General features: G+C 38.6%; 1 protein-coding gene across 1 annotated transcript in view; it reads left to right on the top strand.

Moving 5' to 3' along the window:
• Positions 1-3,080: 3,080 nt before the first annotated feature.
• Positions 3,081-26,579, top strand: part of LOC140482161 (juxtaposed with another zinc finger protein 1-like) — a 114,496-nt gene continuing 90,997 nt past the window's right edge. The window contains exon 1 of the mRNA XM_072579171.1: positions 3,081-3,428. Within this exon, the coding sequence (XP_072435272.1) occupies positions 3,314-3,428 (115 nt within the window). The 5' untranslated portion in view covers positions 3,081-3,313. The remainder of the gene's footprint in view (positions 3,429-26,579) is intronic.

Raw genomic sequence — 26,579 nt, 5'->3', positions numbered from 1 at the left:
ATTTTCCTCTTAAGAATGCCCCTATTCCCTTTATACTCTCCAAGAGGTTCATTTGATCCCATTTGGCTATATCTAATACATAACTCCTTATTTTGACCAGAGCCTCTTAAACTCCAGTCCAACACCAGCACTTCCAAATCATTCCAATTTGATAGGACCTTATTTGAACCTATAGAATTTGGAAAATGAAAATTGACATATCAACTATCTCACTTTTAAGACTCTAGGATGAAATCCATTCGAACCTGCGCACTTATCAGCCCAGATTTCTTTAGGCAGAAGTGGGTACTGCAGATGCTGGAGATTAGAGTCAAGATTAGGGTGGTGCTGGAAAGGCACAGCAGGTCAGGCAACATCTGAGAACCGTCTAATGATGATCTGTACACCCTTCCAAGACATATATAGGAATGGGATGTTCAACACATTATCTCGTCTCCTCACTATCCTTAGTCTAATGGTCTTGGAGAATGCATTGTTCAACTCCTGATGAAGGGCTTTTGCCCGAAACGTCGATTTACCTGCTTCTCTGATGCTGCCTGACCTGCTGTGCTTTTCCAGCACCACTCTAATCTTGAGCCCAGACTTCTTTACCTAGGACGACTTCCCTTGTGATTGCAAGTTTTCTGAATTCCTCCCTCCAATTTCCTGATTTATAACTGCTTCAATGTATTACTCTATAATGAAGATTGATGCAAAATACCTGACCAATTCATTTGCCATCTCTTTATTTTCCATTAAAAATTCTCCAGATGCACTTTTATTGCTGTTTTTATACTCTGTCCAATCTTTCGATGTGCCACCTGTCTTTGCACAATGATATTACTTTTGTTTAAATTTGTTACTTTATTTAACCTTTCTAGTTAACCACAGGTTATGTGTCTATTCCTTGGATTTTTTCTTAGTTGTTAGACTGTTTATAGTCTATATATTCTGAAATATCCCATTAAATGTCTACCATAGAATCTCTATTGAGCTATTCTTTGACTTAGTTTGCCAATTCACTTTAGCCAGCTCCATTTTAATGCCCTCATAATTCCCTTATATAAATTTAAAGAAATAATTTGAACCCATTGCTCTGTCCCTGGAGCTGAATATAAAAATAATTTCATATTATTCAATAATTATCCATCTTAAATGTAAGCTCCTTGGGATGGACACCAGAACCTTTTAATCATTGCTCATTATCATATGATGTAGAAGCTTGGCTTACACAAGAAGCTCTTCTTTCATTAGTCTATCCAGATACATAAATCTATACACAGCACATATTACTTCCTCAAAGAATTTCAATAGACTGTTAAGCATGACTTTTCTTTCACAAAATCACATTGACTCTACCTGATTATCCTGAATCTTTCCAAGTAACCTTTAGTAACTTTTTAATATTAGCTTCTAAGATTTTCCCTATTCCTGATGTTAATCTAACTGACATAAGCTCACAAACATTATGGTCACATACATAAAAGTTGCAACACCAAATATTCCAAACATTTTTGCTTACTTTTGTGTGCCAAATCAGACACACCAACAGGGTAAAGGTTGTTGATATGTGTTTGATGTACCTCAAATTGTGTCTGATAACGGTCTGTACACGCTTCCAAGACATATGTAGGAAATGGGATGTTCAACATATTATCTCTTCTCCTCACTATCCTTAGTCTAATGGTCTTGGAGAATGCATTGTCCAAAGAGTAACATTCTTGATAGTCAAATGTAAAGCCACTTGTTAAAAAATTTGCATAACTATCTGCTACTTCCCAAGGTAATGGTTTATCCTCACTGGCAGCTCTCATGTTGGGAAGACAGATCCACATAGTTCTTCCCTCACATAGTCCCACCACTAAATATGCAGGCATACACATTGCTGAAAAGAATGGTGAAAACCTTACAGGAGTATGATCAATGAGCATGCCACTTTCCGAACTTGAACCAGGTCAATGTATAAGGGTTTTTAATTTACATACAAAAATAATTGCTTCTGGCAAAATTATTGTGTCTAGCTGAGGTTATATTTGTTATAATGAGCAAGATTAAGTCCTGCAGAGAAACAGATGACACAATTGAGCTGCACATTACTAACCACCCATCAACAAAATGATGACTCAGATACTGAAGACACCACGCCAGATAACAACCACGTATCTATGCCATCTGGTACATCAACTATCCACAATGACAGACTGCATACTAGAGTGAAGCTATACAGCCAAGTGCAGATAACTCTACAAGGATATAATGACCAAATATTTTGTCTGTGATACATATCTACCAAAACATTATGTAAACTTGTAGACACAATGTATCTAAATGCATTTTTGTACGTTATCACAAAGGGTTCCCATTCTTTAAAGGAAAAAGGGTGATGTCATGTTATGGCGTAGATTCCACACCACGTAGGAGTGTACCTTTGAAACAGTGACAATGACGTCTTAGCATGTGACATTCCGGTATAAAGGCCTTTCCTGCAGTCATTCACGGTAGAATGTTCTTAAGGCTATTTTGTGGATGTAATTTATGAGAGGTGTGTATTGCTGATTAGGTCAGAATTTACAGCCGTTCCTAATCGCCCGGGAGAAAGTAGTTGGGAGCTGCTTTCTTGAACTGCTGAGGTGGAGAGACACTAACGGCGCTCTTTAGATGAAGTACTGTCAGAAAGGGTATAATCGATCGATATATAAGTTTCTGATATTATAGCAATGTAACTGGTTAGTGTGGTTAATAAACTTTTTAGATGCACCTGATCTTTGTGTTATGTGTTAGCTAGCCTGATATATGGAGAAGCACTTGACCAAACCGTAGGGCAGTGGTGTTTGACCTCAACCACGTTAAGTCTCATTCGGATTCGTAGGCAAACGTGTAATACTAATGGTTCATAGATGACCGAGAACGAAGTTACTGAAATGTTGCAAGAATGATGTGACTATTAGAAAAGCATGGAAACTCAGTGGAGCAGACTTCAGTTCAAATCCTGATGGAATCTAGACGCTGCGAAGGAGAAACCATCGCCCAGTGCTGGATTGTAAAGTAACTTTTTGTACATGTAGGTTTGCAGGGGTCCCTCCTGGTTCAGCATCTGCGGAGCCACATGCTTCCTGCGGTCACGTGAGCAGCGGAGCCAGCCTCAATGAAATGAAGGCGGTTTTTTGGCAGCTGCTGCCGCTTTCAATGTGCGGGCTCTGAGAACATGAAGGTGCAGGAGTGAAGGGCGAGCCCAGGGCCACGGCCGCGGTGTATGTGGCTGACTCGGCGGCGGCGCTTGGTGTGAGCGGGCCGGCCCAGCCCAGCCCAGGCGCGGCTTCCTTTTTTTTGTACCATGACAGCGTTAGCCGCCGCCTCCTTCTTCTCCAACATTTGCAATTTCGGCGGATGCGGCCTCACCTTTAACACCCTTGCTGAACTTATCGAGCACATCGAGGACACTCACATAGGTAGGTGCCCGCCCGCTCTGCTCTGCTCTGCTCGCCGCTGCAAGGCAGCCCGTGCGGGTGAGCTGTCAGAGCCGGACCCGACTGGGCTCCAGTGGTCCAGGCCTGGCCCATGGGCTCGGCTCAGAGGAGAGCTGAGTGCATCGGCCTCCTCTCTCTCTCTCTCTCTCTCCTCACATCACTGACACTTCACTGGAGGGGTAACCGTGCAGCTTTGCAGCATTGTCCCGGACTGAGGAAGCTGGAAGGAGGAAGATTGCCTCCAGCTTCCTGCATCTCCGAGGTATGTTGCTCACCTGATGATGGGCACAGGCAGGAGAGGGAACGGGGGAGAAGGTACACACCTTGTCTTTAACTAAGAGATTGTACAAGGGAGCCAATAGGCTTACTGTACGTCTGTTTATTATGAACGATGCACAGTTTTTCTCAGTTTGCTTGCATTCGGCAGCAAACGCAGGCTGGCTTTGTACAAACGTAGTTTTACCTATTGATGATGGCCGGCAAGTTTAAAATGGGAAATTTGGTAGTTAAGTTCTTGAAATACAAAAAAATACTAATTTTCATCTGGTTGAAATCACTAAGAATAACTGTCTATTAGCTGTCAACTGATAACCATGCAGACTGTCCTGTGGTATAATATTGCTTTTGTATCATAAAGTTAATAACCACTTTAATGTTACTCATCATTACAAATGTGAACTTGGCAATGGCAGCACTTAACAGATGTTAGCTGCATTTGTGAATTATGTTTATGCTTCTGCAGTCTGAGTAGTGACTGATGAATATTTTTTCTAAGTTGAAACACTAAGGATTTTCATAAGTTGATGTCATAACTTCTAAAGATGCATGTAAGGTAACACTTGTGTAATTGTCCAAGAGCCTTTTTCTTGTGGGTAAATGTTTGTTTCCAGATTGGTAATCCAGTTTGTTGGATTTTTCAAATGTTCGTTTAGCTTTCTTGTATACTGCTTTATGGTTAATTGCTTTCTTCAAGTTTGAAGATTTGCACAGAGCATGTGCTTTTGAATTTGTATGTAAGAAAATGCTGTGATTATATTGCCTGGGATCTAATTTTGAAGGTAGCCACTTTGGTTAGAGAAATACACACACATGGTTATTAAGGTGGTGCATGCAATAAATTTGTGTGGTTTAATTCACTTTGATCTTTGTCCAGGACAAGAGTACAATCTTTGGATATAATCAGGTACAAATTAGCAGTGGTGTTTCTGAAATTTGTAAGGATCACTGGAGAATGTGACCAAAGGTTGCTCAGCTGCACTTGGGTGAGAGTTGGGGGGGAGGGGGGTGTGCAGTGATACTTTTCAACAGCTAAAATTAAAGATAACTGCACATGATTAAAGAGGCAAGGAAATTTTGTTAATGTGCTTAACCTATTCGACCTTTATCTTGAGATGTTTGCTAACACCGGGTGCTTAAATTACCAAAATGTGCTCTTCACTCTCAATGCAGAATAATTTACTTCCCTTCCATAAGACGTAAAAAAGGAAAGTTTATAGATTTATGTTTCAGTGCAGCTCCAAAGCATTAACTTATCCACAGCATTATTCTTCAATAATGAGCAAAGCACTAATTAATTTCCGATTGCTTGTATAAGTGTGAAAAAGCATTGAGTGGACCAATGCTGTGCATAGGGGAGCACTTTCTAGATATGATTCCCATGTGTATACCAGTCATAAGAGAGACCATATCTTCTCCCTTACCTAATCATTAACTTCAGTGGATTTCTGTGGATGGAGTATGCATTGTTTAGAAATTGCCAATTGTTTTCCATTTAGGGGAAAAACCGGCAGGCACATATGGCATGAAAACCTATAATTGTGCTCTTGCTATTAGTTTCATTTTTTAAAAAATCTCTTGGGGAATTGTTTATGATTTGTAACTTGGTAAGATACAGAAACAATGTTTGGAACTCGAGGAAATTTCTTTGTGTCATGCTGAGTTTCAATTTGACCAAATAGACAGCGCACTTTTTTTTTCTTGGGCAGACCTGGTTTGTAAACAGTATTGAAAATGTGTTGCTGGAAAAGCGCAGCAGGTCAGGCAGCATCCAAGGAGCAGGAGAATAGATGTTTCGGGCATGAGCCCTTCTTCAGAAAGGGTCCTGAAGAAGGGCTCATGCCCGAAACGTCGATTCTCCTGCTCCTTGGATGCTGCCTGACCTGCTGTGCTTTCCCAGCAACACATTTTCAGCTCTGATCTCCAGCATCTGCAGTCCTCATTTTCTCCTTGTAAACAGTATTGCTCACTTTAGTGCACATGAACACTTTAATCTCAAGTAGTACTTGCATTGTATTTTTTTGGAAAGAGTATATTTGGCTAAGTTGTAAAAGGATATCTGAGCAGTAGTGAATTTTAATTTTTCTTGTACAGCTAAGAAAGATGCCTCACTCGGTATAATGCAGGTTGTGATTATACTTGCTTTCAAAAGTGAATCCTGAAATTTTATGTTAATTCGCCTAAATGTGTATATAATGATGGCACCTATGTATATTACATGACCAGGAAATTGGTTAATTAGTGAAAAAGGGTTATGATTCCAATAAAAGTTTATTTCATTGGAATGTCTAATTCTAACACAACTATTGACTTGATTTGAAGTTTTATTTTTGATCCTCCCAGCTGCCGATGAAATGATTTTACTTGTCATAATATGTGAAAATGCTTCCTTCGGTTTGTGTTCCAATTTCATAGTGTGTCTGGCTATGTAAACATACCACTGTAATGATATATTCCTGCCAGTAGTGGCACTATAATATCTCAGTTGTCATAGAGTCATCGAGAAAAGCTGATGCTGTAACCAACTTTGCTTCCCAAATTTTCCATTTTTAATAAAATGATTGCTGTAGTTTGATATCGAAGTATTGTAAAAAATGAGGGCAGTGTATGACTTGAAAGGGAAGATTGAATAAAATATGTATGCCTTTGTTCAATTAACCTCCACCCCTCTTGATCTTGGTTGGTATATTCAAGTTTGGGAATGGTGCCCATTGTCTTTGATATTTTTATGCCAGTATTTATAATGGAGACAAATTTCATGTATTGCAGTATTTAATGAGGAATAAACTATACTTAATATTTTGCTTGTTTGATACACCAAATGAAACAATTTAGGAAATGGTTTTGTACATTTTCACTGAGATTCTATATTGGATCAGAATTTACAATCATCCAGTTATACCATCCATGATTGTTCTAATTGTAGTGCAACTTCAGGTGAGGGTAAGCATATCTGACAAACCACAATTGAAGTTCTTATCTAAAATGTGCAGGTCAACCTGTGAGCTTTGTTTTTTAAAAAAACTGCATCTTGCAATCTGACTCACATTTAAATGTATTGAATAGTGTGACGTATGGTACGTTCACTTGCATGGTAAGAGGCGCATTAAATTGAGGCTTGGCCATTTCTGTCTGAATCTTTTTAATGACCAGATTCTTAAAGTCTGGCATTGGGAAAATAACTGAGTTTTTTTTTACAATATTTAACTGTTCTGATTCTGTGATGTCCTTTAAACAGAAGTGTTATGGCACTGAAAAATGTCATTCAGTCCATTGTGTCTGCATCAGCTCTACAAATGAGCATCATGACATAGTGCCATTCCCTTGCTTTTTATACCCTTGCATGTTGTTTTCTATTTGATTAATAACCTCTTGAATGCCTCCTTTTGAACCTGCCAATGCTACAGTTGCAGGCAGTGCCTTCAAGTTCCTAATCAGCCATTTAATGAAAGTGTTTTCTTGCATCCTATTTTGTGTTAGCAAATCATTTAAATTTATGCCATTTTGTTCTCTATCCTTCTTTTTATTGTAAATAGTTCTTCCTATCTACTCTATCCAGCTGCTCATGATTTTGAAAACTTCTGTCAGATCTCCTCTGAGACATTTTGAGAATGGTCCTAACCTTTCCAAACAATCCACATAATTGAAGCTTCTCATCCCTGGAACCATTTTTGTGAATGTTTTCTTTCCTTTTGTGTGCTGCTTGTATTGTGGCATCCAGAATTACTCTCCATAAAGAGGGGTACAGGTGCATAGTCCCTTGAAAGCTGAGTTGCAGGTCAACAAGGTGGTGAGGAAGGTGTTTGGGCCTCTTGCCTTCGTTAGTCAGAGCATTGAGTACAAGAGTTAGGGTGCCATGATGTGACTGTACGGGATATGGGTGAGGCCACTTTTAGAATACTGCGTATAATTTGGGTCACCCTTTTATAGGAAAGCTGATGTTAAACTTGAGGGTGCAGAAAAGATTTACAAGGACGTTGCTGGGACTGGAGGACTTTGGTTACAGGGAAAGGCTGAATAAGCTGAGGCTTTTTTTCCCCGGATTGTTGGAGGCTGAGATGTGATCTTAGAGGTTTATAAAATCATGAGAGGCATGGATATGGTGAATAGCCAAGATCTTTTTTCCTAATGTGTGGGAGTCCAAAGCTAGAGTACATAGGTTTGATGTGACAGGGGAAAGATTTAGAAAGGACCTGAGGGGTAACTTTTTCATGCATAGGGTGGTGCCTGTATGGAATGAGTTGCCAGAAGTAGTTGAAGCTGGTACAGTTATAACATTCAGAAGGCCTCTGAACAGGTATATGAATGGAAAGGATTTAGAAGGATATAGGCCAAATGCTGCCAAATGGGACTAGGTCAGATTGGAATGTCTGGTTGACATGGACTAATTGAACTGACAGTTCTGTTTCCATGCTGTATGACTCTTCTCCATCTAAGGTATAACTCCATGCTCTTGTACTTTAACCTGGGATTCCCTAACATTGATATAATGTAAGCTTTATCAAATGCTTTTTGCAATTGTCCTGTTGCTGCTTTTGATCTGTTCAAATGTATATCTAAGTCCCTCTGCTCATGCACCCCCTTTACAATTGTACCCCTTGTCTATTGTCAGTCCAAAATATTAACAGTTGTTTCATCTCTCATTGAATGTGGCAATATTTAAAGAGTTGGTCTCCATTATAGAAAAACACAGTTGTGCTTTTTCAGCACCACACTTTTTGACTCTGATCTCCAGCATCTGCAGTCCCCACTTTCTCTTAGGATATGAGCAGCTGAGTTTTGGTTGAACAGGGATTTGTGTAGGGTGGAAGATAGGAGTCTGATTTGGGCAATATTGAACTAAGCATGAATTGAGTAATCTTAAAATAGTTGCCAGATATTAACATAAAACTCAGACAATAGTGCTGTCATAAGTAATTATGTGATTTGAATTTCACGGTGTAGCGAAAATGAATTTTTGTCAAAATCTTGATAGAAAACATACATATTTAGATTATGTTTTTAATAGTAATTTTCCCATGGTATTTTGAAACTGATTGCAACAGATGCTATTGCAGAGAAAATTGATCAGAAGGTAAATCGAGAGACTGACCCATTGGAACTTTATCTAGTTTTAACAATAAAGGAAGTCTTGTGAATTGTACTTTCTCCAAAATTCAGCTTTTTATGTAAGCAACTGGGAATTAAAGAGAATGCGCCAATAGTTTTCAGGTTGTTGGAGGTCAAGAACTCATTGTTGCTGGTGTTTGGTTGTAGATTGACCCCGCTCACCATTCCTGATGAAGGGCTTTTGCCCAAAATGTCAAATTTTTTTTTTCTGCTCCTCAGATGTTGCCTGACCTGCTGTGCATTTCCAGCACTACTCTAATCTTGACTCTAATCTCCAGCATCTGCAGTACCTACTTTCACCTCTCAGAACTGTAGATGAAGAAAAAGCACACTGCGATACTTTGGTAACTGTGTCGCAGTTAAGTTACTATTTGAAATTATTTATAATGTGCATACCTTGAGACTTGGATTACAGATAGCAGAATGAGAAAGGCTATTATGGCAGAAGCATGCTTCTCACCTTATGCGAAGATTCCAAAAAGCTGGATTTTAGAGTGCGATTTAACAATAAATGAAGTCTCGTGAGGATTAGATAAAAATTCCAATTAATCTTTTTTATGGAATTCTGCAAAGCGAGTCTCATTAGCTGTTGATTTATAAGTCACTTGTAATTTCACTGTAAAAAAGGTAATTTACAAATTGTTTCCTAATCTTCTCCCCCCCCCTCCCCCCCCCCCCCCCCCCCCCCCCCCCCCCCCAACCCTATCTCAGATCCAATCCATATTACAGTCTGGAATCTCATGGCGAGCATATTGACATCCTGCCATTACTGTTAAGCTGAGGAATCAACTCTGGTTCAATGAACAGTGCAGCAGGTGCATGCCAGAAGCAGCACCAGGCATATCTAAAACACATGAATACCTGTATGCCAGTTAGCACAAGATACATGGGACTGCTTACCTTGGTCTATCCCACAATTGTTGGATCAGATCTGAGCTTTGCATTGCTGCCAAATCCAGTCATGAATGGAGGTGGGCAGTTGAAACAACAGAAAGAAATGGGAATGGGGGAGACCAGCACATCAATGTAGAAGAAAAGCCCAAAATATTTACCTGCATTTTCAGCTAGAGGTGCCATCTGCCTCTTCCTGAGGTTTGCAGTATTATAGATTCCAGTCTTCACCCAGTTTGATTCAATCCACATGATAGAATGATTGAAGGCACTGGATACTGCAAAGCTTATGGTTCTGACCACATTCTGGTAATAGTACTGTAGAGTTGTACCCTAGAACTAATTGTAACCTGAGCCATGCTGTTGTGGTACAGGTACAACACTGGCATCCACCTGATAGTGTAGTAAAAAAATGACCTGTCTACAAAAAGCAGCAGAAATACAAACTGATCAATTTACTATCCCATCGGTCTACTGTCAATCATCAGCAAAGTGATAGGAGAGATCATTGACAGTGTTAAGTGGCACTTTGGTTGGACCCTTGTTAAAGTACCTATTCAAGATGGCTCAGGGAATCCCTGATGGACTCTACCTGTAAGCCTCTCCATCTGAGATTGTAATCTGAAATATAAAACTTTTACAGACAGTTAATAATTTAGACTATTATTTACCAATGGCATCAATGTTACAATATAACATATCTACAAACTAGACTTGAGCTAAGGTTTTAAAACCATTAGCAGAGTAGCAGCGCCAGTTCTTCTCTGTAAGAGCACTCTCCGGCTACACCCCTTATTGCTGCAAACAAGCTGTCTTTATACAGAAATTGGTATTAAAATTACAAAAACACCACATGTCCTTAATCAGATAAGCAGCAATAAATTGGCAAAAGAAACTGACAGGTCTGAATATGCTTGACCTAATTAAGCTACTTGCACATCAAAGTGGGAACCCTGATCAAGTTCGGCCAAATGGTCAATTGCTTTGGCTAGATAGCCTTCCCTTTTAAGAGTAAAGAGAGGCTAGTCTAAACCATTTAAAAAATGTTATGAGGTAACCTTGCTCAGCTAACATGCCTGGTATCATTGTCCTACAAAATGGCTTTTTCTTTTAATCATCATTAGATTCTCAACATGCAAATTAAATTTATAACATTCCCAGATCTTGAACTCCAGGGAACAACACAAATATTCAGTCCATGGCAAGCAAGTGTACACTCGAATCAGACCCCAAATAGTTATCTTTTCCACCAGCTTCCACTCTCTCTCGAACCCTTAAGTCAGTGTATGTAATTTACAGAAGGTTTGTTTGTTTGTTTGTTTCCCCCGCCCCCACCCACCCCGTCACTCCTCCTTCACTTCACCTCCCCCCACCCTGTCACTCCTCCTTCACCCCCCCCCCCCGCCCCCACCTGTCACTCCTTATGCCCGAAACATTGATTCTCCTGCTCCGTTCATGCTGCCTGACCTGTTGCACTTTTCCAGCAACACATTTTTAAGCATACATTTAGTTATCCAACTTCATTAATTTTGAATCAAACATGGTCAAAAGAGCTGGACTCCAAGAGGTGATGTGAAAGTCACAATCCTTGACATCAAAACAACATTTGACAGTACGGTTTCAGGAGCCACACCAAAAATTTGAAGTCATTGAGAATGAAGGGAAAAAATTCTACCCTGTGGAGTCTTATCCAGCACAAAGAAATATAGTTGGGTTGTTGGAGATAACCTGGGCTGAGATTGTTTATCAGTGTTGCAGTTCCTTAGAGCAGTGTTCGATTCAAGTTTTTTTTCCCTCTTTTTTTTTTCTCTCTTGCCCCTATTGTTGGGTACTGAATATCTTGATTATTTTTAATATTTTGTGGAGATCCCAGTTTGCCTGCAGTCTCTTCTTTGGATCATCTTCAGACCTGTTAATTAGAAGGACCCTTCAGCTTCATTATGGAAGTTTGCCAACTGATCCACAAATTTTGAAACCTTGTACTTAAGAAGCCTTAACAATTCCAGCACCTGCATTATGCAAGTCCTGTCTTTTAAGCATAGGTACTGATCATCCAACAGCTTCTGATTGTTGTTCCCTTATTCTCTCTCTTTCCCCCCCACCAATCAAAGATGATCTCTCTCTTTTGAAATGTGTGAAGAAACCATTCTATCTTCTGTGGGACCAAATTATCCTGCACTTAATCATCTTAATCTCAGGTCATTGCTGCATCTGGATAGTACTCTAGGGCCCAATGATTTCCAAAATAGCCTGTCTTCTAGTGTAAGGTCAAAAGCAGGGATTTTTGTCAATTATTCAATGTTCAGTACCATTTGCACTCCTCAAATACTGAAGGAGTCTGTATCTGTATGCAGCAAAACCTGGACAACATATTAATTTGTGTTAATAAGTGACAAGGAGAAAGTGAGGACTGCAGATGCTGGAGATCAGAGCTGAAAAATGTGTTGCTGGAAAAGTGCAGCAGGTCAGGCAGCATCCAAGGAACAGGAGAATCGACTTTCGGGCATAAGCCCTTCAGGGTTCCTGAAGAAGGGTTTATGCCCGAAAAGTCGATTCTCATGCTGCCTGACCTGCTGCGCTTTTCCAGCAACACATTAGTAAGTGACAAGTAATATTGGAACCACAAAAATGCAATCATTGAATCTCTCCTAAAAGAGATTCTAGCATTCAACCTAAGACATGCCATTGATGATAGCAGATTGAATTACAATGTCAAAGATGCATTTGATTAAAAATCGGAATAGGACCAGCTGAATAAATATTGGAGCCATTGTGCAGATGGCAGGCTGAGAATTCTGTGACATATAGCTCACTTCTTGACTCCTGAAACCATTCACCATCTATAAGGCACAAGTTAAAGGTGTGATAGAATGCTTTCCATCTGTCTAGATGAGTGAAGCTCCAAAAACATTTGAATCTAGACACCATCCATGGCAAAACAGCTAATTTAATTAATACCTTGTCGATCATCTGCAGCATTGATTCCCTCCACTATCATTGCACCAAAAAACCTGCAGCCTCAAACACCTAGAAGGACAAGTGTGGCAGATGCATCTGCAAGTTCCACTGCAAGCTATAGGCCACCTTCTGTGGAACTATATGGCAATTCTTTCACTGTTAGATCAAATCTTGGAGCTGCTTCCTAACTATGCTGTCAATGTTTCTATACCACGTGGACTGCAGTAGTTCATGACGGCAGCTTGGCACCATCTGTTTGGCAATTATTAAGACTTTAAATAAAGTTAAAAATCACACAACACTAGGTTATAGTCCAACAGGTTTAATTGGAAGCAGTAGCTTTTGGAGCGCTGTTTGTGGCCACCTGATTTAAAGCCACGTATATAAAGCTAGCCTTACTAGTGGTGTTCTCCTCACACGATAGAATAGAATGTTGACGTAAAAATGTTTTTTTTTTTGCTAATCTGCTTTTGTATTCTCTTTTCCTTTTTTGCTATTTTCTGAGCTAATTCCCATTCCATTCCTCCTGCTCACTTTTGAAATAAACTCTTTTTTTCATTTGATCTTTTACTATTTTTATCTCTTTGGCCACAGTTGGGTTACTTTCTTTGTTTCTGTGCATTAACGGGATGTGTGTTTTGCATATTATGCATTAATTTGTGGAAATATATGATGGTAGATGAGCAATGGCTGGAATTTAGTGCAGTTTTCTAATTGTCTGGTCTAATTACCCCTTCTTTACCTATATAATTTCCTTTTATTTAGATTTAAGACTAGTTTCAGGCTACTAAATTAGTTGTAAACTCAGTATAAAATTGTCACTTTTCCCTAGGCTCTTTAGTATTAACTACTAACTAACCCATTCGCATTACATAATGCTAGATTTAAAATAGCCTGTTTCCTAGACTGACTGATTCAGAAGGTTAGTTTGTTTATGTTCTGTGAATTTTCTCTCCCCTTACTGAAAACTTAGCTTGCTGCAGAAGACTGATGTCTCTTGGTGTTGCAGTATTACCCTTTTTATTGCATGGACCCTGAATATCTTCCTTTTATACACTGTCTTACTCAACAACTGCTGCTAGGGGCTCCATAAACAGCTCCACCCGATGTTTTCTGCCCCTTGTTCGTGCATAGCATAATCAGCTTGCTTGGAACTATTTGATTTTCTCTCCAATGTCTTCATTCTTAGAGCTGAAATTTCAATTTTGTTAAAATTCTTTTGGTATTTAAGAATCTCTAAGTACTATGTTCCCAGTTTTGGTCATTTTCCAACTACCTCTCCTTAATTACATTGAACAAGTAAACTCATAAAGTGGCTTTAAATTATGACATTGGCACATTGGGGCTAATTGAAAAGTTCATTTTATAAGTATAGCCAGTTGGCTAGATAATTGTTCCAACTCTGAATATCTTTTGAGAGAGACATTTTGCTGAGGCATGTTTGGGCTTGCATTCGTTAGGACAAATGTTAGAATGTCAAATTTTGAACTATCACAAAGTATATGGCAAAAAAAAAATGTTGGGGCGTGGTTGAGTTGACTGTCCAAGGTTTTGCCATGGAAAAAGCAATGGGGGAACTACAGATTCCCTAAGCTCATGGTGATTCAAAAATGTGCAAGGCCTGGACAGATTAAATTCCATTTCTTTGCAGAAAGAGTTGTTGCATATGAACGAAGAAGATTCTCCTGTTCCTCGGGTGCTGTCTGACTGTCTGTCTGTGCTTTTTCAGCACCACATTCTCGATCCCGCATGTGCATATTCTAATGTAAATAAGCCTTCTTGTGAGTTTTGTTAATTGTCTTAATTTAATTGTTATTGTCAGTATTAGCATACTTGAGATTATTTGGCAAGTGATGTCCAAACGTGGACTCAAATCTAATGAACATTTTGAGTTTTGCAAGTGCACCCTGATGGAGTCCTCTGTAGAGTCTGTACCCTGTCTATTGTGAACAACTGAAGGAACATGATGTTTGATTTAATCAGCAAATCATTGGGACAAATTCCCAACGTGCCTGGCATATCACAGACGCAAACTCTTATACAGCAGTGCTAAATTATCTGGTCAGGAAAACATCTTTTTCAAACTGATACCAGTATTCCTTTGGAAAATACACTCCCATCATTGCATAGTAGGTGAGTGAAATGGCTTACTTGACTTGTGGTTCAACATGGTTTGTGTTATCATGCCTTTCCAAGATAATTTGACAGATTGGGCATTTATGTTGGGCCTTTGGCCTATTTGTTTGTGTGAGGTACACAGCAAATAATAACTTGATCAAGAAAGCATTTCCTGTATTTCCACATCAGGTTTTCAAGGTGAGCAAATGGCTAGCATTCTGTAACAAGATTACTGATTGGACATATAAAAGGCAGCTGGATGGGTATATGAAAAGGAAGCGTTTAGAGGGATACAAGCCAAAGGCTGGCAGATGACACTAGGGCAGATTGCGATGTCTGATCAGCGCGAACGTGTTGAACAGAAGGGTCTGTTTTCGTGCTGTATGGCCCTATGATGATTATCCAATATGTGGGGGTGTATGAATCCCACCTTGTTTTTTGACAGTGAAGGTGAACTTGCACTAGGTAGATTATCTGTTAATGGATTGCTCAACTAGTCATTGAAACAAGGCGAGTATTGGAATCCTTAAATGTGCAAATATGTATTATGCTAGGATTTAACTCATTCAAAATTTAAATCAATTAAAATGTGGGTGAGCACAGGATTTTGAGGGGATCCTATGCTGCAACATTAATTTGGGCATGCAAGGTATAGTTAAAATGAAATCTTAAAAATGGATTATATGAATTACTACCATCATAAGTATGATGGTGTGTCTCTATTGCTGTGATGGGAATGGCTTTCTTTAGCCTTCTTTAAATAAGCTTGCTTTGTTGAGCAAGCATGTAGACAAAATATTGTTATTAATATTTATGTCTGATATAGTCTTCCTGAAGGTGAAGGAACCCTTTTCTGTGTAAGTTTTTAAAAAAAATCCCTCCTCGAACTGACTGACAACTCACTCAACCATTTGGTCAATTCACACTGCCTCGCACTGATTGTTGGTAAAATAGGGGGTAATGGGGCATCAATTTTCAGTGTTTCCAGCAGCCCATATGTGTGTGGGCTCAATGAACCATGAGGATGAATCTTATGTATAATGCAAGGCTATTTACTATTTTTTAAACAAATTTCACAAACCAGTTTGTAACTTGCTTTGAAGCAAAGCTGCAAGGTCATATTTGGCTGCAGCTCCATTAGATATGGATTCTGAGTTATCTTTAAGAATAGCATGCATTTTTGCCATCTTAATCATGCTTGTTTTGGAATGACCAAACTACTACAGTCACTTTGTCAGGATTGCCAGTGACTTTTTTTATTTATTCATTCTTGAGCTGAGTGTTGCTAGTTTGGTACAGTATTTATGCCCATCCCTGATTAACCTAGAGAAGGTAGTTGTGAGCTGCCTTCGAGAATCATTTGGGGCATCACAGTGCTGTTAAGGAGAGAGGTCAAGGGTTTTGACCCAAGTGACACTAAAGGAGCAGCAGTTCCAAATCAGGATGATGTATGACTTGGAGGGCAACTTGAAAATGTGGTGTTCCCATGTAACCACTGCATTTGTCCTTTATAGATGGTAAAGGTCACTAGTTTGGAAGGTGCTATTAGAGGAGCCTTGGTGATGTATTGCAGTGCATCTTGTAGATAGTAAACGCTGCTGCTAGTGCTGCTGAACATCATTGGGAGAGGAATTAAGTGTGGAAGGTGGTGGATGGGATGCTAATCAAGTGGATGTTTTATCCTGGATGGTATCAAGTTTCTTGGGTATTGTTGGAGCTATCCTCACCCATGGAGTGTGTGTTCCATCACACTCCAGAATTTTCCTTTTGTGGATAGTGGGAGATAGGAGGTGAATTACTCCTGGGCTCTGACCTGCTTTTGTGGGCATTGTATTAAATGTCTAGTCTAGTCTAGTTCAGTTTCTGGTAAATAATAACCCTCAAGTTGTTAGTGGAACTCACTGATTTGTAATATAATTGAATGTCAAGGAGTAATGCTAAGATTCTGTTATTGGAGAAAGTCATTGTATGGCACATATTTGTATTAGCCTGAATATTGTTTAGTTCTTGCTGCGTATGCCCTTGGATGACTACAGTGTCTGTGGAGTCATTAATGTTGTTATGCAGTGTTCAATCATCAGCAAACATCCCTATTTCTGACCTTACGGTGGAAGAAAGTGGCTAAAGGTGTTTGGGCCTAAGACAATAGCCTGGGGATCTCCCTCACTGATGTTCAGGAGATGAAATGATTGACATACAACAATTTACTATCTTTATGCTTGGTATGACTTCAATCAGGGGAATAGTTTCTCTTTGATTCCCATTAATTCCAATTTTACTAGGGTTCCTTGATGTTATACTCCACCGAATGCTGCCTTGATGTCCAGGGCAGTCAGTCTCTCTCCTTCTCTCTGAAGTTCATCTATTTTGTCTATGTCTGTAATGAGGTAGTAAGCTGAGTAACCCCTGTTGAATCCAAATTGTCAGTGAGCAGGTTAATCCTGCACAAGTGTTGCTTGATCACACCTTGGATTACCCCTTCCATCACTTTGGTGATGAAGAGTAGACTGATAAAGGGCAATAATTGGCCAAATCAGATTTAACCTGCTTTTTGTACCTAGGACATATCTGTAAATGTTCCACAATATCAGGCAGATAGGGTCAGCTTGGATGTTGGCCCCAAGGTCTTGCAAATCTACCAGCCATTGGACAAATTCCATAATGAGTGTGCATTCATGAACTCTCATCTTCATAGCTTTGTGCAGGATAGCTGAGACCTGAAGATGTTCTCATCAAATATCTCTTCTGGTTCTCATGCTAATGCTTTGACCAATGTAGGTCAACTTATCAATCAAATCAAGTCCTGTGTCACCTGCAGAACACTTTTTTAAACTTTATAAACTTATCCATTATGACAGATGTGTTTAATTCATTTGTTATTATTAAAATGTATTCTTTCTTCTGAAGAGTCAACCAATTTCTTTAAGATATCCTTTACATAATGTAAGAATGTTTCTTTGCAGTTGAATTTTCTTAATATAGATTGTGTTCATGTGGTATTTCATCATAAATTAAAGGCTTTCTGTGGCCTCTTTGAATACCAGCAATGTTGGCCTGTAGAAGATGCATTGATATGACTCAGGTGAATTCCTTCACACTGGCTCCTGTAGAGAAATGCCTGATATGGTGTGGACCTCAAACTTCCAAGTTTCTAGAATTAGCAGAATAACTCGTGTTATGTACTCTGTAGAGAATGATCTATAGTTTTAGAGAAGTTTGAACTTGCTTGCTGCAAGGATGACATCAAGATTTCATGTTTTAAAAATATTTCACTGTATAAATAACTAAAATGAAAGCTTTCTCATTTTTGTAGGCAATACACATTTTACACAAAGAAAGGAAGTTTGCTTTCTAATTTAATGACAAATGACCACCCTAATTTGGTCAGTGTTGTTTGCTGTGTAAAATGGACATCCACTTCTCCTGGAACCAATTCAAAATGTTTCAAAGTTCCCAAGAGTTTTACGTGTGTTCTGTTCCTTTCCCTTGTCAACACTATCTTCTCCCATGAGAGCTTTCCCTGGAGCTTTAGCTTTGGCTAGACTACTTGTGTTTTGGCTATTCATCAACTAAGTCTTCAAACTGGAAACTTCAGCGATGTGAACTTCAGCTATATTCCATGTAATGAACAACAGTGTTGGCATTTTGTTTCTCCTTGACATCCAGGCCTGACCACCAACTGTCGTCTTGCTCTCCTTTTCCAGGTTGACCAAGATCACCAGTGAACAAAAGTGCAAATCCCTCTGTGATATCTTGGGGCTTAAAGGAAAGTGTGTATTCTGATGTCAGTTTGGTGTCCTCTGCGATCCTCTTCATCTCAATGAGAAGTCACTAGTTTCTAAAGTGACAAGTCAATCAATTATCTTTTAATTTATTATTTCTTTAAATCTTCAAAATAAAAGGACACATTCTAGCACTGCTGTCTGCAACTTGTTACTATTACACCTTCATGTTACAAGAGAATTTGTGGACTTAACACTGTGGGACAGTGACAGTTTTTAACATTTGACACATTTTTAAATATGACTCCTTTTGATCAAATACCTGAAACACCCAGGTTTACTGTCAGACTTCTCCACGAGTCACATGACTCTCTTCTTTTTGTCAGTTCCAAATCATGACAATCTTATAAGCCAAATGACATTATATAAACCTCTTGTGTAAGACTTAGGCATGGAAGGATAAAAAAAACTTTGGTTTAAGAAAGATTTCAATTCAAAAGATCCAGTCATGACTTAAAATTTTAGACGTTTAGTGATGTGGACTGAATTGAAGTGACCCAGTTTATCGGATTGTGGAACCAGGACCTGACTAATGATCACCCTTCAACAAAGGTAACTTTTTTGTTTTTTTGATGAAATATTTTTTTTTTTGTTATGCAGTCCCAGTATTTAATGTTTTAGTGAAAATCATTTAACCTGATTCTAAATGTCTTATGTAATTGTTTGGGATAAAGATTGTGCCAAATAATTTGACAAAGGCCTATAGAGTCTTATTTTTCTATGTAGCTCTAATATTTATGTGTATTACATTGTGTTTAAGGCAAACCTTTGTTGTTGTGTTCTAACAGAGGAATTAGCCAGATCTTCATTCACTGGTTCAGGAAAACTGTGAACTGCAGCAGGAAGATTTGTTATGACTAAAGAAGGCTTGAAAACACAAGATGGACAACTAAATGCTTATGGGGGAAAAAAACGTTTGAATCCATTTTTTGGAATAGATGGGACATTGTGGGCATAAGTCAATCATTGTCTTCTTTCATGTCTTCTGTAGTAAGACCATGTGAATTTGTTTTCATGTAATTGTCTGTGTTTCTAAAGTGTTCCAGATGTGAAGTGATCCCAAACACCTTGGCTGACTGTTACTGGACTTTTTTTTTATAAAGTAGCTTCGGTCAACTATATTGGTATCTTGCAAAATGTTTATTAAGTTTGGAACTCCTTTATGCATGGTTGATTACAAATGGATAGTTGAGTAGCAAATATGTCACCATTTGAATCTCCAGTCAGATGTGAATTGGCTATTTGACATTTGGTGGCAATATGGCTAATATTCTGTGACATCTTGAAGGTTGTGTTTTTTTTGGAGTAACTCTTATTTTTGTAAAACTTTTTTGAAATGTTTCATCCAGCATTGTGGAATATCAATAAATATGTGCACAACTTTGTTAGTCAACAAAATTCAAATAAATTGTCTAGTTTGGGAAGCCAACCATGTTTCTTTCCTTTTTTGTTTAGTTATTTTGGATTAGTTTGGCACCTTTTTATTGTTTTCATTGATATACTTTCTCTGATGTAAAAGTGATGCTGACTATTAAGTCTTTTTCGTGAAATTCTCTTTGACCAGGTATGCAGTTTTCTTGGCATAAACCCATTTCACAAATCTACTTCTACCTTTACCTTTACAACAATAGATACTTAGATTTAGTGACATTGTGAAGACTGCTGTAGGAAGTTTATTAATGAAACCCAGTTCATTGATTCTTCTGATTTTGGATCATCATGGTGTGTTTAAAAGCTTCAATTTACCTATTTGATTATTCTCCGTGGGTTTAGAATTAGTGACATTTCCTGTAAGTAGGTTTTGTGCCCCTTTATGATTGGAAGTTTATTTTCCTTATCCAGTTATCAAGTACCATTAACATAGCCATTGGTCATACTAGTGCAATGTCAATAAAATATATTTTGCTTGAAGTATCTGTAATCTAACAATGTTCTAAATATTGAAGTGGTGGAAGTGAATGAATGCTTTGGTGAGATATTTTTAATGAAAAATTAGGAAGCTTGTTTATTTAACACATTGTGATTTAATGGAGTAGACATGCTAGATTTATTCCTTGTACAGAGTTTCTCTAGTAGAGATGCCAATGATCTGACTACCAACTCCTCAGTGTCGCTAGGATGATCCTCTGCCTGTGTCAAAATGAAAATATTTGTATGCTGATTTTTGGGTCCTTCAAAGGAAGTCCAAATGTGTTTTTAATGTCTAATGTTTAGAGTCAGAGGTGAAGAGATGTACAGCATGGAAACAAACACTTCGGTCCAACTTGTCCATGCTGACCAGATATCCTAAATTAATCTAGTCCCATATGCTAGCACTTGGACCATATTCCTCTTAAACCCTTCCTATTCACATACCCATCCATTTGCCTTTTAAATGTTATAATTGGTACTAGCCTCCACCACTTCTCTGGCAGCTCATTCCATATATGCACCACCTTCTGCATGAAAAAAGTTGCCCCTTTGGTACCTTTTTAAAGTCTTTCCCCTAAACCCATGCCCTCTAGTTCTGGACTCCCCCACCCAGGGAGTGTATTTATTCTATGTCTATTGTTAATTTATCCTATCCATGCCCCTAACTATTTTACAAACCTCTATAAGGTCACCCCTCAGCCTCTGATGCTCCAAGGAAGACCGCACCAGCCATCTCAGCCTCTGCCTGTAGCTCAAACCTCCCAACCCTGGCAACATTCTTTATAAATCTTTTGTGAACCCCTTCAAGTTTCACAACATCCTTCTGAAAGGGGGAAGACCAGAATTTCACACAATATTCCAAAGTGGCCTAACCAACATCCTGTACAACTGCAATATGACCCCCAACTCCTGTACTCAATGCTCTGACCATAAAGGAAAGCTCACCAAACACCGCCTTCACTATCCTATCTACCTGTGACTCCACTTTAAAGGCACTATGAACCTGAACTCCAAGGTCTCTTTGTTCAGCAACACTTATTTTTCCCACGATATCCTGTTTGGCATAACTTGCACCTAAAATCCCTTTCCAAAAATTGTGCCTGCGGTGAGATTTCAAATTCTTCTGAAAAGAAACTTGCCACGCTACAAAAATAAAGCTTTCACCATGAGACACAAAGAAGCTGACTACTTTGTATTGATTGCCTGAAAAATGCATCAAAAGAAAAATCTGGTCATGTTAGTTATTACAGAAAAATAAATCATCTGAGGAAAGTAACAATCTGAATTTTAGAAACATGAGCATTGTGAAAATGTAATTGATGTTACAGTCAGTTCTGGATAATCTTGTTTTATATGACCATCATTGTTTCAGCAGCAGCATCACCACCACCATTGCTCACCACACATGCGTGCAGGCACGCAGACAACAAAGGCCCCGATTAGAAATGTGTGTGGAAGACCACTGTCCTCTTGCTCTTGCCCAGGAGATGCTGTCTTAATTCTCAGAATTTTCAGTATTTTGAATCTGTGACTTTTTAGTTGGCAAACCGCTTGCTAGAGTGAATCTTCTTCTTTTCTCTCTAATCTAACAATGATCTGCTCATTTCAGGCTCTTGTCTACATTTCCTGAAGCTTCTAACTAAATTCATCACTATCTTTTTTTATAGTTGTTTTAAAAGCTAATATATTTTTCTTTTGGAAAAAATAATGCTGAAAATATAATGAGTTTCATTTACATCGTAGGGAGCAATGCAACTTTAAGTGTCATTTACTAGAACACAGGTGTAGGCCATTTACCCAGTCGAGTCATCCATATGATCATGACCGATTGAACACTTCAATGCCTTTTAGCCACCCCATTCCCATAACCCTCTGACATTGGCATTAACAAATCTATCGGTCGCTGAACACAGTCAAAACCTGAGTTGCCACAGCCCTCTTTGGTTGAGAATTCCAAAGGAGAAAGTGAGGACTGCAGCTGCTGGAGATCCGAGTTGAAGAGTGTACCACTGGAGAAGCATAGCAGCTCCGTCAGCATCCCAGGAGTAGTACAATTCGACATTTTGGGCATATGCACTTCATTCAGCCTGACCCACTGCGCTTTTCCAGTGGCATACTTTTTGACTGAGCATGCCAAAGTTTCCCTCATTTTGGATGTAAATAGAATCTCCCTGATTTTAAAATTGTGCCCCTATTTCTAGATTCTCAACCAGTGGCAGTATCTAGTCTATATTTACCCTGTCTATCCTATGAAGTATTTTGTAGGTTTCATTTTTTTTAAACTCTAGAAAATACAGGTCCAGTTTGTCCAATCTCTTGTCAGAGGACAGTTCCACCATACCAGGAACTAATCTGGTGCACCTTTGCTGCGTCCTCTGTCAATAATATCTTTCCTGAAATGACCCCAACAAGACTGCACACTGAACCCCATGTGTGTTGTAACCAAACTGCCATACAATTGAAGTAAGACTCCGCAATCCTGTACTCCAGTCCTCTTGTGATAAAGGGTAACATTCTATTTGCCATTCTAATAGCTTGCTGCACCTGTTAGTCTTCAGTGATTTATTGACTAGCAAACCCAAGTCCCTCTATACATCCACACTTTCTAACCTCTTACTATTTAATAAATGTCCACATCGGCCTCTTCTATGAACGTAGATATCTTCAATTTTTTCACTAAGTATTCCATCTGCCATGTTCTTGCCCATTTGCAAAGCCTTTCCAAATCCACCTGAAGCTGCTTTACATCACACTTCATCTTCTATCATCTGCAAATTTAGAAATAATATGTTTGGTCCCCACTTCCAAATCATTGATCTACATTGAGAGTAGCTGGGGCCAAGTACTGGTCCTTGTGGTACTCCACTCCAATGCAAGAATAACTCTTTTATTCCTGCTCTGTTTTGAATCGATCAGCCAATCATTAATCCATACCAGTACGTTATCTCTTATTACATATGCTGTAGCTTTTCTAACCAGCCTCCTGTGGAGGACTTTATCAAATGCCTTCTGAACATCAAGTATCCTTTGTCCATCAGATCACTTGATCATTGAGACAGACATTCCTTGGTGAACAAAAGTTCAATAGATTCCTTTAGTCTACTTTCCCACCACACTAGAACTGAACAGAATTTTCATTCTGGTTTTGAATTCTTAATATTCCCACATTCTTAATATAAAGTTGAATTCTAACTTGGTATTTAATTAACAAACCTACAAAAGTTTATTCTTGTATCAGGAGGATAGTTATAACTCAAACCAAAGGTCTCCGATAACTCTACAATTTAAGGTAGTGGATCAAAAGAACAATTTGCTGTAAATTGTGTTTACCTATATTTGTATCGCTTTAAAAATAGTTAAAATTATAGCTATTGATGTTTGTTTTTTTTTTGCAATACTGTAATAGTTAATACTTCAAATGAGTGAAGCTTGGTGCATATCCAAGATGTAAGATACAACAATTCATATAATGAATTTCAAGTGTTTAATTTATTATGTTACCTGTTGGGCCAGAAAGTCAAAGACCATAAGCATCTGAAAAATTTTCACATAGAACTATCTATGCCTTAATGATATGTCAAGGTGCAAAGGGTAAATTTTGGCAAAAATTTGAGTGGAGTACTTCCAGGATGAAACTAACTAACTTTCTTTTGATGCTAACTTTGGAAATGTTGGTATTTTGGTGTTGAGCTTCTTTCCAACTATAACTCAACATTGAGAAATTTACCAGCTTGTTTTCCATAGGCAGAAGGTTTAATGAACTTTGATTTAATAATTATTAACTTTTCTTTAGATGATTTCTTCACTTATACTGATCTGAAATATGTAATTCTGTGAATAGTTACTTTTCAAATTAAGTTTATTTAAGAATATGTTTAAAATTGAGCTTGGTATGAAAAGAAAATGAACTAAAAAACTGTCCATAAGCAATTGACCATATTCTGTTCAAAGTGTTTGTAAGTGGGCTGTCCTTGCCCCTTTGGCATCTAACGTTTAGAGCAGCCCAGAGTGATAGCCAACAGAGAAAGAAATATTCAATCCTGATGTTGGGCTGTTTCAGATAATGCCCAGTTGATTTTTCCTACAGTAGAAGAACACCCCTTAAGTGTAGTTATTTTAATGAACAATTAATCTTCGAGGTTTGCATGAAAAACTTAGAGACTAAGTTCAATTCTACCATGACCGTTCTAAGTTTTATAACCAAACATGATTTAACCAGAATCTAGTACCTGTATAGGTCAGTGAGCTCATGTTGATTATTGAGACAAATATGTGGATATAAAAATTAATTGGAGTAGTTGTTTCAAAACTGAAGGGTTGGTTTACTAATCTCCTCCATAAAGAAGACCATCTGATCTGTGAGGGACAATTCAATTCCACATCTGTGTCCTAGTGAGCCACTCCATTTTGTCAAACAGATGTAACTCCCTGTCTTTGTCATTGGACCATAATAGTTCAAGAAGGCCCATCACTGTCTTCACAGGATAGCAAGGGTGTGCAGTAAGTCCTGCCAGCAATGCCTGCACCTCAAGATACAATTAATAACCATTGGTTGGAACTATATTTGACATTCTAATCCTAAAAGAGTGATGATTGTTGGTTGTATGTCACAGTGAAGCTTTGGGATGCCTTTTAGATTAAGTACATTGCTGTTGTAGAGCATCCATCTGACATAGATGAGACAATTCATTTATGGAGATCCTACATGTCCAAGTCCAGAACAACAGATCGGTTCCATCTTAGGTTTAGGACCATTGTATAATGCTCGAGTTTAAGTGGTTACAACTACAAAATTCAACAGTACAAAGTACTGATAAGTATCCAACAATTAAGAGGTCAGCTAATCAGTTAGAACATTTGAAACTGACTCCCTCAACACTGAAGTGTCAGACTAGATTAAGTGCTGTAATCCCTGCACTGGAGCATGAATGCAGAAGTTGATTCAGAATTGGAAATGTTGGCCATGAGCCAGTGTGATGGGAGGCCCTACTAGAAATATAATATAATTAATGTAAACATGTCCTTCCACTGAATTGCAGTTGGAAAAGAACATTTTTCCCATCAACGTCCAGTGACATGCCCACTTAGGATCCCATCAATGAACAAGTATGGTTAGCTAGTCATCAGTGGTGTTCTGGACTCTTCTAACTGTGTTGAAAGATTCAAAATCTATTACAGAGGACTAACTAGATCCATATTTGTTATTGCTGGGTACAAAATATTGGAGTCAATCTCTATAAACACCTTTTCAATGAGGGAAGAGTGATGAGCAAGGTGAGATTTCCAGGGCTGGAGGCTTTTGCTGCTGCAAGGCTATGTTATGGTCCAGTAAAATCAGGAAATTCAAAAGCTTGGAGGGATGGAAATAACTAGAAAGGCTGTGGAGCTGGAGGCATTTAGAGATGGAGAAGGGTAAAGCCACGGGGGATGCAAATTTTAGAAGCAAACCTTATTTAACCAGAACCTCCTATAGGTCAGTAAGCACATGCTGATGGATGAATAGGCAGATTTGAACAATCTCATGTTTACAAAGTGAATAATTTGGAAGGCAAGCTAAGCGTTGGAATAATCAACTGCAGGGGTAAAAAAGGACTGGAGGATTTCAGCTGTTGAGGTGAAGCAGAGTTGAACCAGCTAATATTCCTGATGTTTAAATAGATAGTCTTTACGATAGTTGGGGTGGGTATCAGGTGGGAAGGTTTCCAATATATCAATGACTTACAAAAACAGCCTGATTCAGCTTCTGACATTGCTCAGAAGGTAGTGGAGTTGGTGCCTAAGGAATGGAGTTTGTGGCAATGACTAAAGGGGATTTGATTTCTCCCCCATCATAAAGTTGCAATAAATTTGTACTCATCTTGTCCTGGATATCAGTCAAATAATTTAGTAACATTGATAAGGTCAAGGGAAATGGTGACGAGGTAAAGCTGGGTGTTTACAGTGTTTATGTGAAAAATGTTCTTTTCTGATAAAGGTGGTAGTGTGGTGGCGAAGTCACTGGACTAGTGACCTGGAGTTCCCGACTAATATTCTGGAGATATGGGTTCAAATCCCACCATTGCAGGTGGTGAAATTTAAATTCAATTTT

The sequence above is a fragment of the Chiloscyllium punctatum genome, chromosome 10, assembly GCF_047496795.1.
Source record: "Chiloscyllium punctatum isolate Juve2018m chromosome 10, sChiPun1.3, whole genome shotgun sequence".
NCBI classification, from domain to species: Eukaryota; Metazoa; Chordata; class Chondrichthyes; order Orectolobiformes; family Hemiscylliidae; genus Chiloscyllium; species Chiloscyllium punctatum.
This window is presented reverse-complemented; position numbering and strand designations above follow the sequence as displayed.